Consider the following 15,686-nt stretch of genomic DNA (forward strand, 5'->3'; position numbering starts at 1 on the left):
CAACGGAATTTGCAAACCAAACCAAACTCCCCCCTAAGAAACGAAACAAGATGGTTACTTCATGTGGACTTCTTCAAGATCGCCAGGTAGAAAAGCATTCTTAATACCTAATTGATGAAGAGGTCAATGATGAAAGGTTGACATGGCAAGGAAAAGTCTGATAGTATTCATTTTGCCACCTGGGAGAAAGTATCAAGATAGTCAAGCACACAGATACAAATATATCCTTTTGAGAGCAATCAAGCTTTAAGGTGATCAACTTCACAATTAGGTCCATTTTTTTATCGAATAGGCCCAACAACAACCAATTGTCTTCTTTCCAAGTGGAAGAAGAACCAACTCCCATATATAATTTTGTTCAAGGAACTACATTTCAACAATCATGGCTTGTATACAAGACAATCAAGTCCCTCTTTTTTAGCAGACACGTGGATTCCATCTTGCTCAAGGTAGTCATGATGTTCTTGGCCAAGAAACCACATTTCAACGACAGCATACCAAGATAGATAATTTGTCCCATTTAGCTTCTTGAAAGTAATTGAAGGTCTTCAAAAGAATGAAATAGCACCTCCAGTTGCCATTTCTGATAAAAATAACAATGAAGGGAAGCAACAACAATAAGGAAACTGAAAACCCTAGGGGTTTTCTTCAAGGGTAGCTTCTGAACTTCACTGAAATGAAGTTTTGAGGGTAAAAACAGAGAAAGGAAGGTTCGGCAACAGCTTTGGAGGTGACGCGCAGCAAACAAAGACAGTGTGTGTGGTGATGCATGGCGGAGAACTAGCCCTCGGCACCAACGAGGTCGGTTGTCGCTTGGAGAGGCTATCCAAATTTGGTGGTCACTGGGCGAAACTGCAACGACGAACAGTAGCGAACAACCGCGGACTACAACGAAATGGTAGAGAACAGTGGTTGATAGTGTTGAACAGCTAAAAACGGTAGTGGACAGTTGTAGATAGGGGCTGGACAATCGTAGACAGTATCAAACGGCGCCGAACAGATGTAGAAACCAATAACTAACACTGGTGGATAAGACAAGACAGAAACCAGAGCGTGATCGACCCACTCCGATACCAACTTAAGATTAAAATGGAGAAAAATATATTCTAAACGGCATAAAGAACCCCTCTTATAGTTCTTTATTTATATTAGAAGAAGATTTATACAATAGAAAGACTGAACATTAAAAGCATTGTCCTAAGCTACTTGGACAAAGAACTAGGTGCAGAGGTTATCTAACACTCAACTTCCTACCTTAAACTTAATGATTACATGGATTTTCTAATTATTTCAACAAAAAGTAACAAAATAATGAAACCCAAACAATGAAACTTGACTCCGACCCCAAATATCATAATGAAATATAGACAAGACAGAGTTGCACCGCAATTCATCTCTTTCTAGAAAAAAAAAATGTTTCCCTAATCGACATGACTCATTCTAAGACTTGGAGTTTGCAAAATTGGGAATCATCCTTTTTAATTTTGATAAATATAGATGAGCCAAACTACCATGTAGAAGCCTAGGAGATGGGGATGCTAAACAAGAAATTGACGATCTAGTGCCTAGATAGTAAAGTCCCCTAGATTCATTTCCCTCACCAATCAATTGACCTGTATTGCGGTCTTGAATAACAAGAGAATTTGCATCAAAGGTTATAGAACAATTTAAGGATTTAGTTAATTGACTAACAGAACTTGGGTTAAAAGGACAATTAGGAACAAAAAGAACATGTTTTAGGTTCAAAGACAAAAAAAAAGGGAGATTTGACCAACTCCTTCAGAAGTAACTAGATCCATAGGCTAAAGTAATAACATTAGGAATTTTAGGATGAGAAATGAAAGAAAATAAGGAAGCATTATCATAAATGTAATCGGAATCACCTGAGTCAATTATTCAAGAACTTTGACATTCCAAGTTTTGAGATATGCAAGCTATTCACAAACTAGTGAAAGATCGTGCTTGGTTCTTGGACTTCAAACTGAGATATTGATATTCTTCATAAGAAAAATGTGGTTCAACCTTATTAGATTTGGAGATGTTCGTTGTCTTGCTAGGAAAACCATGCCAGGATAAGCCTTTATCTTGAGTGTGGTCAATTCTCTATCAAAAAGAACATAGACGACATTTGTATCCACTTTGAGAAAAGGAAGAAATATTTAAAAAAGAATTCACCAACAATCAGAATTACAAGCTACAATCTACACTCCCAAGCCAGTGCCAACTACAAAAGATGGAAAATAGTAGAGGAGGAAGAGTATGAGAGAGAGAGAGGAGAGAGGAGCCTCTCAATCAAAGATGAAAATACAATAACAAGGGCAAGGAGTTGTTTCAGTGATAATAAGGTTTCTGACAGCCAATGACGATGGTCGATGGACAGTAGACATGGCTGCCAGCCAGCAATGACTGGCAAACTATGTAAGACTAATGTGATTGCCAACTGCTGACAGTCGCTACAAAGAAGGATCGACCTGCTTTGATACCAACTTGAGACTGAAAATATGAAAAGAACTTAAGAGATTGATTATCTCCCATATGATCTTTATTATTTATAGAAGAAAATTACATCAAGAATATCTAGGTAATTAATGCTAACAGTGCATAGGTACAACTGCTAGCCACCTACATTAAATAAATATTCTAACAGATATATTTAATACATATTCTAACAGCATCATCCAATGTAAGAGAGGAAGTGATCAATGTCTAATATACGGATGCTTAAAAGAATTTTGGGCAGAGAAACATCCTCTATGCCTTAATAAGATTTTGTTGTGTATGATTGACCGGTTATGATTCCTTTTCCCTTAAGACTTAAATTGATCTAAATTGTGATCACTATTTTGTTGTAAATTATGTTCTTTAGGGCTTTGGAGTTCAACTGTAGTATTCGTTCATATAAGTTTAATATTTCATGTGGGTTATCGTTACATATCATAATAAAAATTCGTAAGATTTATTTGATTCAATTTATGTTCAACCAATTAAGTTACACCCCTTGAGAACATCCAAAATATTGACACTAATTAATAAAGGACATCCAAAATTATTTATTCATGTAGATTGTTGCTGCCTTAGAACTATTTGAAGCAATTAGTATTTGGCGGTTTGAATTTATCATAGAGATACATGTGAGAATTATATTAGAATAAAGTTAAAAACGCATAATTATAAATTTAACTTGCACCACACGTGTGTGGGAGACACTCAAAAGGTCCGCCCACAGGGATGCAGCTCTGCCCACGAGAGTATGGGAGATGCACTTAATCAGAAATTACATGAGAGATCCTTCTACATAGGTGTGGAAAGCGCACTAGAGAGATTATTTCTCTTAAGAGACTACAACCTCATTTAACCATGTTTTTCGTACTGAATTATAAAAAGTGGGTACAAAAGTTGTACCTTGGATGGTAGCTAACTAACGGCGTTGGAATCACTTATTATAATGTTGAGGAACAAAAGCTATCATTGTTTCAGTGAGCAAAGATCAAGTTTCTAGGACTAAAGAAAAAGTTTATATTCTCGTTTGAGGCATAGTAAACAATTGAACTACACCTTGAGATCAACAGCAAAGAACAAAATTCTAAATTTCAAAAAGTGTTACTATATCACTGCCAGACCATAGCAAGTAAGAACTAGTTTGCTTCTATTTGTCAATACCAACCAACTTCAAGCTAAAGTTTTTTCCATCCGTCACTGAAAGTCTGATTACAAACAATTATGTTTCTTTTAAGACAGATAATAAAATAAAAATAGAATGTCTATAAACTGAAAATTAAATAATACTCCGGATAGTAAAACTACACCAAAATGGATTCATAAAAGAACTCACTGGATCAGTTTCGGCAGGTATTCCAAGTCTAGACTGCTTATTTGCTATCATCAAGATAACATTTTCACGCTGGTTCCTTACATTGTCTTTCTGCATGTGCAAAAACAAAGTTTATAACCAAGACCATTTAACACTTGCAGGAAAGCAAAACATCTAGTCAGAGAAAACTAGTAATAAAAGAAGTAGCTTAATCATAACCTGAGTGACCGTTTTCCCCTATTAATTCTAAAAATTGACATTAGATACCGGAATAATTTCTTGTGTATAAATTCACTCAGCAGATCACAATTTATATAGAAAAAATCTATCTTGTGTCTTGAATTGATCATAGTGCAGCTGAGAACAGGATTTTCCCCCGTTAACACATGAATTCAGATTCAGAAACTTGAATAAATTTCTTCAGCGTACAAATTCACTCAGCAGATCTCAATTGATCCATTTAGGTTTGGGAGATACACCAAAATCAGTTTCTAAAGTTTCCTTCAAGCCGGAGCATATAGGCTATACACACTAATATCGGGCACTATAACTTAAACGGAGGCCCTCTTTAAACACTTTGTCATGATGTATGCAATTTGATCAATTGAGCTGGCAGCTGGCAAATTCAGTAATATGATTTCCTTGAACACCACCTTCTCAAATTCAAAAGGATAATCAATCTCTATATGTTTAGTTCTCTCACAAAGTAATGGATTAGAGGCAATGTAAAGAGCTGTTTGGATATTGCCATACAGTTCAATTGCTGAAACATACAGCACTTCAACTTTTAACTCGCATGTGGCCGAGGCCATTGCCTTCTATGCTGCTTCTACCTAAACCTGGCCACTACACACTGCTTCTTGCTCTTTTAAGTGATCATATTCCCACCAATGAATATACAATATCCAGTAGCACAGTACCAGTTTACAAATGATCCTGCACAATTAGGATCACAGTAAACAAATATTTGGGTATCGCCTTTATCTTCATACAACAATCCTGCTCCTAATGCCCTTATTATACATATGAGAATGTCAATCACTGCACTCCCGTGATCAACAAGATGAGCCTGCACAAATTCATTAACTACTTAAACAACAAAAGAGATGTCAAGCCTTGTGTTAGATATATTGCATTTTATGTTAATTAGGGAAACATGACCCTATGTTAGGTATGTTAGTTTTATATATTCATTAGTATTTGGGCTTTAGCCCACATTCTCTTGATTAAAAATACATTACCATATGTGTATTTTCTACACAAGGAAGATTAACCTTATACCTAGTTTTTCACTATATTCAACATGATATCTAGAGCTTAGGATTTGTTGGCAATTTTTTCCGTCACATCTTCCACTACAATCACTACCACCACCATCGCTGCCATCACCGTCGCCAGAGTTATTCAAACCGACAACTGCACGGTTTTGATCATCTCAGTCATACGACCACCATGCCACAAGAATGACCACCATCGAAGTAGCCACTCTCCCTCACGCACGTAATCGGCACTGCATGTCGAGACCCCTCTCCCTTAAACATCACTTGCTCTGAGATCACCTCTTCATCATCTTTTCGGGACTAGTTTCGCTGATCTGATCAAACCTCTTTGGTGTTTTATGGGTTTTCTCTCCTCCATAGAGTCTTTTGCTACCTTTTCCTCATTCGATGTCTCTTCTGCCACCAGTGTGTTTAACCCGTCAGTCTTTACTATATCAATTTGCACTTACCCATTGATAAGCTAAATGGCACCAATTATGTGACTAGGGCGTTAGCCATTAAACTTTGGCTTGAGAGTCAAGGGTATCTTGATCATCTTATTCAAGATGACTTTTTCCCATTGGAAAAGAATTGATGCTCAGTAATGTAATGTATGGTTCACAAGAATACCATTCAATCTTCTTTAAAACAAAAATTTCTTGCCTACGGCACATCTTCTGAACTCTGGGAACAAGACAAATTATTGTACACCAACGATACTCAATGTCTTTATGATGTTTGTCACAATCTTTTCAATGGTGTTGCTTCTCGAAATCAGGACCTTATGGTTGATTATTTAGGTAAGAATCATACTTTTTTTCATGAATTTAATGAGTTATTACCTCCTGTCGAAAAAATAGAGCAACGGTCAAAGTTCTTCAAGGTAATAGCTTTACACGAGGCTTGTTGATAAATATTCTCATGTTCGTGATCAAGTTTTGGGTTCCCCTATTATACCTAGTTTTATTTTACTTCTATTTGTTCCACCCTTTTATATGTGCCAAGTAAACCTATCAATGATACATTTGTTTCTGTCGATGATTCCTCTAGTTTGGCATTTCAACATGATGATCGTCACCGCTCTCGCAAGCTAGGAAAACGTCACAAGTGTGACCATTGTGGCAAACTAGTCCACAAGATTGACAAGTGCTATGCGTTACATCATGGTGTTGGGACGGTTAACCTTTGTTGAAGTATAATGTCTTTATTTTATTATTAGTATTTATGTTAGGGCTTTGTTAGGGGCTTCCCGCCCTTTTATCTTTCAGAACTACTATCTTCTATAAATACAGTAGTAAGTTGTATCAGACTTGCTTAATCAAAATATAAGACTTTTCATTTTCTCTCAACTTCAAGTTGGTATCAAGAGCCAGACCATTGTGTCTTCTTCGTCTATCGTCGGTGGCATTGTCTCTCTATCATTTCCATTGTTCGCTCTGTTGTCTGTCGCCGCTATACATCGCTTTCCCCGGCGAAGTCAAGGGTTAGGTGCGCCTTGAGAAGCGCAACCCAACCCTGGCGGTCCCGTCCTCCGCACCAGCCGCCACGCGCCGCTTCTTTCCGGCCAGTCTCGACCGCGTGTTCTGCACGCGCCGCCTTCCCGGTGCCGGAGTTTCACCGCATCACTGTAGATCGTCTCGCCGAGGCTTCTTGAGTGTGTTTTGGTTCCTGGTTCTCTGTTTCGTTGGCTTGGGCTCTAACCTAGGGTTTTCTCCCTCACGTTTTTGAAACACTAAGTTCCATTTCTTCTCACAGTTTTAAAATGGCTTCTTCTACTGGAAGTAATTCCTCTTTATCTGCTACCCCTACCATTACATCTGCAAAACTGAATTGGAAAAATTATTTATCATGGTCCTCTGCTGTGGAATTGTGGTTTCTTGGTCAAGGACACCATAATCACCTTGAACAAGATTTTTCTATAGTCCCAAATGAAGAAAAATCCCAGTGGCAAAAATTAGACTTTCAGTTATGTGTTGTTTTGTGGCAATCGGTTGAGCAAGAGGTTCTAGATATCTTGAGACCGTATAAGACATGCTCCTCTTTTTGGAAAAGGGCCCAAGATATTTTTGCTAATGATGTACAACATATTTTCGATGCAACCCAAAGAGCAACTTCTCTCAAACAAGTCAACCATGATATGGTTTCCCATGTAGCAAAAGCTCGGGCTGCGGTAGAAGAGTTAAAGAACTTCTTTGTAGCTGATTCATCAGAAAATCTCAACAAAAAGCTTGACAAGTTTTACAGGGTCCTCATTTTGAAAAGTTTACACTTTGATTTTGATCATGTACGTGATCAAGTTTTAGCTGGTGATCAAATCCCATCGATGGATGGCTTAGTTACTCGACTCCTTCGGGTACCTACATTGGTAAAAGACGAGAATTTAAGTAATGCTATTGAAACATCAGCAATGGTGACACCGCGAGGAAGAGGAGGAGGTAGGAGCAATCGAGGAGGATGTGGTGGTCGAAATGGACGTCCTCAATGCTCATATTGTAAGAGAATGGGCCATGCCCAAGATAAATGTTATTCCTTGCATGGCTTTCCAGACAAAGTTGCTCATGTATCTAAATCTGATAATTCAGAATCTAGAATTTTTGATGAAGAGTGCCAAGAGTTTGAGGTACAAGTCTGAAAATTCTTCTACTCTTGGCCAATCCTCCTCAATGTCAAATGTGTCAACTGCATGCATCTCTCAATCTGTGAAAGGTCATAGTCCATGAATTCTTGACTCAGGTGCCTCAGATCATATCTCTGGTAACATCCCTTCTTTTTCTTCCATGTCCTCTGTGAAAACTCCTTATTTCATTACTATTGCCAATGGATCCAAAGTTGCATCTTAGGGGATTGGCAACGTTTCCCTATCTCCTTCACTAAAATTGAATTTTGTTTTGTATATTCCTCATTGTCCTTACAATTTAATCTCTTTGAGTTGATTGACTCGTTCCTTAAATTGTTCTTTAACCTTTTCTGCTAATTCCTTTCTTATACAGGAACATGGTACGGGTCGTCTAATTAGAGAAAGACATGAGTCATGAGGACTTTATTTCTTAAAACCTAACTCCTCAGTTTCCTATTTTGCAACTTCATCCCCAAAACTTTTGCATGATCGGTTGGGCTACCCAAGCTTATCTAAGTTGAAGATGATGGTTCCAAGTCTCAAACACATTCAAGTCTTAGATTGTGAGTCTTGCCAGTTAGGAAAACATGTTAGATCTTCCTATCCTAAAAAGTCTGAGACGCGATGTAATTTTGCCTTTTCAACTATTCACTCTGATATTTGGGGACCAAGTCGTGTTACTTCTTTTGGTTTTAATTATTTTGTAACCTTCATTGATGAATTTTCTCGATGTACTTGGGTTTATTTAATGAAAGAGAGATCTGAACTTTTGGCAATATTTATGTCTTTTTTTAATGAAATTAAGAACCAATTTGGGAAGACAATTAAAATCCTCAAAAGTGATAATGCTAAGGAATACTTTTCTGCAGCATTTTCTTCATTCTTATCTTCCCAAGGAATTTTACACCAGTCAACATGTCCCCACACTCCACAACAAAATGGCATTGTAGAGAGAAAGAATAGACATCTCATTGAAACTGCACGCTCCCTGATGTTGAATACTAACGTTCTTGTTCATCATTGGGGTGATGCAGTCCTTACTGCCTGTTTTCTGATCAATAGGATGCCTTCTTCCTCTCTTGAGAATAAAGTCCCTCACTCTGTCATTTTTCCAAATGACCCTCTTTCCATGTCTCTCTTCATATATTTGGGTGTACTTGTTTTGTTCATAATGTTTCTCCAGGTCTTGATAAACTCTCTGCAAAAAGCTATTAAGTGTGTCTTTTTGGGATACTCTCGCCTTCAGAAAGGGTATAAATGTTATTCTCCCTCAACCAAGAGGTATTATATGTCTGTTGATGTCACATTCTTTGAAGATACACCTTTTTTCTTGTCCTCCATGGAGGACCGTTCATTTGTTCAACAAATGTTTCCTCTACCATCATGTGATCCCTTGGTTACTCCTGCTTCTTTACCTCAAACTCAAAATGCAAATGACATTGTTCCTCCTCTTCTGACATATCAACGTCGAACACAATCTCAAACTCAGAACACTGAAGATCCTCGAGACTCAAATCCTCCTTCATCAAATTCCCAAACCATGGATCCTTCATCCTCTTCACCCTCTCTTGACTCAGATAATAATTGGCCTATTGCCCTTCAGAAAGGTATTCGCTCTACTCGTAATCCTTATCCTGTTTATAATTTTTTGAGTTATCATCGTTTGTCTCCTCCATATTTCTGCTTTGTTTCTTCCTTATCTTCCATTAAGGTTCCTAATAATGTTCATGAGGCACTTGGTCATCCTGGATGGCAACAAGCCATGGTTGATGAAATGCAGGCACTTGAACACAATGGCACTTGGGACCTTGTTCCTCTTCCTCTTGGTAAGAAGCATGTTGGTTGTAGATGGGTCTATGCTATTAAGGTTGGTCCTACTGGTGCAATCAATCGTCTCAAAGCTCGTCTAGTAGCTAAGGGATATACTCAAGTCTATGGCCTCGACTATTGTGATACATTTTCTCCTGTGGCTAAAACCAGTATTGTTCGTATTTTGCTTGCTATGGCTGCCATTCGTCATTGGCCCCTTTACCAGTTGGACATTAAAAATGCCTTTCTTCATGGTGATCTAGAAGAGATATACATGGAGCAACCTCCTGGGTTTGTTGCTTAGGGGGAGTCTGGGTTAGTTTGTAAATTACACCGGTCCCTCTATGGCTTGAAGCAATCACCTCAAGCTTGGTTCGGTAAATTTAGTCGGGTTGTGCAGAATTTTGGATTGAAACGATGTGAGGCGAATCATTCAGTAATTTATAGTCACTCTTCTCCTGATAAATGTGTTTATCTTATGGTCTATGTTGATGATATTGTCATTACAGGAAATGACGTCACTAGAATTGCTCAATAAAAAGAATCATTTGTTCAACCACTTTCAAACCAAAGATCTGGGTCAGCTAAAATATTTCCTTGGTATTGAAGTGGCACAATCAAAGGAAGGTGTCATCATTTCACAAAGAAAATATGCTCTTGATATTTTGGAGGAAACAGGCCTGACAAATTGCAAGCCCATTGATAGTCCTATGGACTCAAATCAAAAGTTATTGAAAGACCAAGGTGAACTTTTCTCAAACCCAGAGAGATATAGATGGCTTGTTGGAAAACTCATCTATCTTACCATAATAAGACCTGATCTTTCTTATCCGATAGGAGTTGTGAGTCAATTTATGCAAAATCCACATGTTGATCATTGGAATGCAGTGATTCGCATTCTCAGATATGTAAAAGGGAACCCAGGACAGGGATTGTTGTATGAGGACAAGGGAAGCACTCGAGTTGAGGGATATTGTGATGCAGATTGGGCTGGTTGTCCAATTGACAGAAGATCTGCCACAGGATATTGTGTTTTACTTGGAGGGAACCTTGTATCTTGGAAAAGTAAGAAACAAAGTGTTGTTGTTCGATCTAGTGCTGAAGTTGAGTATCAATCTATGGCTCTAACTATATGTGAACTTGTTTGGATTAGACAACTCCTTCAAGAGTTGAAATTTTGTGAAAATGAGCAGATGAAGTTGAACTGTGACAATCAAGCCGCCCTTCACATTGCCTCAAATCCAGTGTTTCATGAAAGAACAAAACACATAGAGATTGATTGTCATTTTATCAGAGAGAAGTTATTGTCAAAGGATCTTGTTACTGAGTTTGTCAACTCTAATGAACAACTTGCAGACATTCTAACCAAATCTCTAAGGGGGCGTAGAAATCAATTTATATGTTCCAAGCTTGGTGCATATGATCTATATGCTCCAGCTTGAGGGGTGTTGAAGTATAATGTCTTTATTTGTTAGGGGCTTCTCGGCCTTTTATCTTTCAGAACTATTGTCTTCTATAAATACAGTAGTAAGTTGTACCAGACTTGCTTAATCAAAATATAAGACTTTTCATTTTCTCTCAACTTCAAGTATAGGGTTTTCTGTCGATGATTCCTCTGGTTTGGCATTTCAACATGATGATCGTCACCGCTCTCGCAAGCTAGGGAAACAACATCACAAGTGTGACCATTATGGCAAACTAGTCCACAAGATTGACAGGTGCTATGTGTTACATCATGGTGTTGGGACGGTTAACCTTTTTCCTTTTCTATACATTGATAATGTTCTTTGTTCCTATGTGTCCTTTAAACTTATTATCCATTAGTCTACTAACTCGTTTTCTTGATTGTTTATTTCATTCATCCTAACTTCTATTTGTTTACAGGACCGAAGTTCAAGACAAGTGATTGACACCAGATGTGATTCTCATGGTCCTTGTCATCTCCGTCCTTCTACACATGTTGGCACAGATATGGAGTCTCTATCTCTCCTTCATGCAAAAAACCAGCTTTTACATGAAAAATAGTATGTGTGAAGCTCATGACAGGAGAAACTATTGATAATAATTATAAGCAATAAATTTTCAGATTCAAGAAAACAATTTTCTTTTCAAGAAAAAAAAAATCAGGAAAAAGTAAGCTTTTTACAAAATTTCAAATTTGTGCCTCAAAAACTCTAGCTTACTTTAAAAATGGCTTATTTTCAATCAAACAGCTGATATTGATGGAAAAAGCTTTATCAAACATGCACCAAGTGTAAAGCAGCCAGTAGACCATGCAAATTAATCTTAGCTGGTAAACAAAGCTTAAGTGCGAGAAGAGACATGTAACTCCCAATACAGTTGAACAATGTCAGTAAGAGGGCTATTTGGAAATGGAACAGGTAGAAGTCATATGTTTAGTGTAACAAAATCCCCTTCTTTGTTATTAGTAGTAGCAAATATTCATCTTTTGCTAATTGTTGATTTAAAATATTGGGAATGGGAACCACCATTTTGTATCAGTAATAAAACTTTAAAAAAAAAAATAGATGACCAATCCAGCAGGAACCTTGAAAGAGATCTGTTAGTTACGATGCAATTGGCCATGATACACAGCAATGATATATAGAATTAAAAGTTCCCACCAATCATTACAAACCTGAAAACCAAACACAAATTCTAGAAGATCGAACAAGTCTGCATCCCTTTGTCCAGATACTTTAAATCCAGCAGGAAGTCTAGGTAACTGATCAGTATACCTAATTGCAGATATTGCAGCTTTAACCTGATATTGAGAACCAAACCTCAGCTTTAGAAACTACCAGAAAGAGTACATGAATTCAAGGGTATTACAGAAATCACGCAGCATAAATGGATGTGTCAATGTCAGCAACTCCTAGTTATTGTCAATACAGTGAATGGGTCAAGTACAAGAAACTTGAATGAAAGAGAGAGAGGACACAGAAGTCTTATAAAGCATTCAACTTACTTCAGGGAAAATTCTGATAGGATTGGTTAATGATGGTGCTTCCAGAGGAATAATATTGTATGGTGTAAGCTCTCCAGATAATGTCACACTTGACTTCTTTAATTTTCTCAACTAAGAAAACATGAGACAAATACGATGAGCTAATTACAAATCATAATCAGTTAGTAAAAAATAAGTTCTTTAAGAAGATTTGTCATGTTCAAATAGAATTTTAAAAGAAACAAACGACAACAGGCAGTCAAAAGATTTTTATATTCCTTTATTGGATGTCAATTCGCAATACAAAAAGAACAAAAACTAGTGGCTTATAAATTTGAAAGCAACCAAATTAATCATCAAAATAAAATGAATGGTTTAAAATAATTGAAGCATTCAATGCATAATCAGTAAAGTTAATTTGCTTTATGATAGACATCTTAACACAAAAGGAGTACCTCCTCCACTACGAGTCCTCCAACTCCGCTGGGATCAGCATCCTTACTAAGTGCCTCCAGGACCTCCACTAAAGCCCGTAGCGTAGCAATGATCTTTCTCATTTCTGATGATCTAAGCTTCAACCTACAGTATTAAAACAGTTCACACAAATATTATACCACTCAAAAAATAACACAATATAGATAAATACATATAGGTTTTTAATCAACAAAATCTAAAAGGTAAATAAGAAAGGCTTTCTTCATAGTTTAAGAATTTTAGTTAGGAGAGGAGAGCAGCCAACCAATAACAGTTTTACTACAGCACAAATTATGTATAAGTATAATTACAGACATATAAGACTTAAGGAAAGAAAACTAATAGTCTATCTGCTGTCTTAGATGTTCAACATTACTATTAGTTTATTATTTTGCATATTAACACATTATATTATTTTTCACCACCTTCAACACAATGACTTCTTAACCACAGAAACCTTCTATTGCCTTTTAATCACCTATCTGGGAAAAGAAAAATAAACCAAGCCTTGAGCCAAAATGAATAAACCAAGCCTTGAATTCTGATTAATATATACAAACAACTCTACAGAACAAAAACAAGTTGGTAATTTTATCCATTGAGAAAAATAATTTAAGGCCATAATTGCAAATAAGCATCGAGCTTTATCAACACAGCATAAACAGGAAATAACCTCCTTCTATTTTACTGAAGAAATAAACAACATATTTATAAGTTAAATTTTAAAAAAAAAAATTATGGGCTGGACATACTCTCCCAATGAGGAGCTAAAAGTTCCAGATTCTTGCAATCTCTGTTCTTCTCGTTGAATGTCATCCACTCTATGATGTTGCTTATAGTGAAGATAAAACTTCCAAAGGTTTTCCATGTCACGATTGCGATCAATCCGAACTCCATCCTTCTTAGCAAGTTTTTGCTAAAGAAGATAGCAAAACGAAAATAATAATTAAGTGAGCTGATAGTCTCTTTAAAGTCAGACAAATAAAAAGAAAACATCAATTGAAGAAAAAGGTAATGTATCACTAAAAATACACAGATCATGACCAGTACCTTGATTACAGACGTTAAACCAGTCTTGAATTGTAAAACTCCCCTACCATGACTGTCGGGATCCAGATTTTGAGCCATACTATATGCCTGCTCGCACACTGAAGATCAAAAGTAAGAGGTCATAATGATGCATATCACAAAAGGAACACTATCAGCTGATTCAAGCTGACCCAATATTAATATGATATGTATCATGCAACAAATTATGATATCTTTCTTCGTATTTCACGTGACAGACACATGAACTTGTAAAATGTGAGACCTAACAACCCTGTGATATAAGTTGAGGACTGTCTCCATTGATATCTCTTTTCAAGCTACATCGCTAACCAATATGGAACTCGAGTTTTCCCAATACACCCTTTCATATCCAGCACTATTGAGTTCGGTACATGGATAATATGGTCGGTGACCCTTTTAACGGATCTAATATAGACTTTGATAGCATATTAGAATGTGAAATTAGGCATAATTCAAAACTACAAAACCAACCTCACAAAGAACATACATAAAAGATTTAAAATATTGCAATGTGGTTATAAATTAGACCAACAAACCCCTAGCCCTTGTATTATTCAAGTGAGCTTAGCCTAATCCATGATTGTCAATCTAGTTCGTAATTGACGTTAAATATCCACTAACCAATCAAAAAAGCTCAAATGTAGCGAAACTAAGATCAAGTCACCTTACTTTGTCAGCTTCAACTATCCCACTTCTAGTAAAGAAAATTCCCACTAGAGTGACAACATGCGTATCAGGCACTCAGTCCTCCTTCCATCCTTTTAGCTCGTAAAATCCCCCCTTCCATTTTCATATCCACTTAATTAATCTCATACACAATATCATACCATGTTCACCTCCGCACTAAACATGACTATCACGACCTCCATTTACATACCCTCGTCTCAAAATGACCCTACCTTCACCAAACATTTCACTTCAGCCACCACTAAACTCAAATTCCCGCTAGAAACAAGTTTCACTCATTCCTTAATACTACCAGTTCCGCAAATTAAAAATAAATAAATTAAATAAACAAGCTTAACTTCTAGAAGAGACTCACTCACTCCCCTTACACCTAAAACTAACTTCAAGAAACACTATAACGCACGAGCAGATCTCATGTTCACAGACAACGTTAACGCACGCAGCATCGAAACTTGAAACACGCAAACAGATTCCAATTGAGCAAGTTGAAACACTTACAGATCCTAGCAACGTTAGGATCCTCCGATTGAATTTCATCGGCGGCCTGCAAGATCAAATCAATGTTAGTGGTTTGCGCGAGGGACGGAGGAACCGCGCCGGCGATTCCGCTGGGGACTCTGGCGTGTCCTTGGCCTGCATTCCTTAGCTGCTCCCTCTTCAGTGAGGCTCGAACCAGCTTCTCCCAGTTCTCGCGAGCCCTAACCATGGCGGCGGCTTCGCTCGCTTGCGTCGCCTGCTCTCTACGGACTCGAATATCACTGTCGCTGTGTGCTGTGTGCTGTCTGCAAGCGCGTTTCCGAAAACAAACGAGGGTTTAGAAACTATATTGCTCAACGTTTTGTTGCAACGAGAACTTAATTAGTAAGGTTCGCTTGAGAACAGACGCGGATCGAGGGCAATGGCAACGTAACAAGTGCGTAGTTGGCTTTTCCGTTCCTTTTTCTTTTACTTTTTTGCTCTCGCCCTTTGCTTGTCGTTTTCCGTGTTTTGAAATTTTGACAATGGATTGAA

The 15,686-nt window shown here is 37.4% G+C and overlaps 1 protein-coding gene across 2 annotated transcripts in view; it reads right to left on the reverse strand.

Annotated features, from left to right (window-relative positions):
* LOC108331382 (callose synthase 10) overlaps positions 1-15,686 on the reverse strand; it is a 66,538-nt gene extending 50,852 nt beyond the window's left edge. Inside the window, exons 1-7 of one of the 2 annotated variants that reach the window (XM_017566029.2) lie at positions 15,174-15,684; positions 13,968-14,065; positions 13,670-13,833; positions 12,899-13,022; positions 12,465-12,575; positions 12,135-12,260; positions 3,833-3,922 (exon numbers count right to left, since the gene is read on the reverse strand). In XM_017566029.2, the coding sequence (XP_017421518.1) occupies positions 3,833-3,922; positions 12,135-12,260; positions 12,465-12,575; positions 12,899-13,022; positions 13,670-13,833; positions 13,968-14,065; positions 15,174-15,381 (921 nt within the window). In that variant the 5' untranslated portion in view covers positions 15,382-15,684. Of the gene's footprint in view, positions 1-3,832; positions 3,923-12,134; positions 12,261-12,464; positions 12,576-12,898; positions 13,023-13,669; positions 13,834-13,967; positions 14,066-15,173 lie in introns of both variants that reach the window. The other variant, XM_052876912.1, reaches the window with a different exon arrangement.

The sequence above is a fragment of the Vigna angularis genome, chromosome 4 (assembly GCF_016808095.1).
Source record: "Vigna angularis cultivar LongXiaoDou No.4 chromosome 4, ASM1680809v1, whole genome shotgun sequence".
Taxonomy (NCBI): domain Eukaryota; kingdom Viridiplantae; phylum Streptophyta; class Magnoliopsida; order Fabales; family Fabaceae; genus Vigna; species Vigna angularis.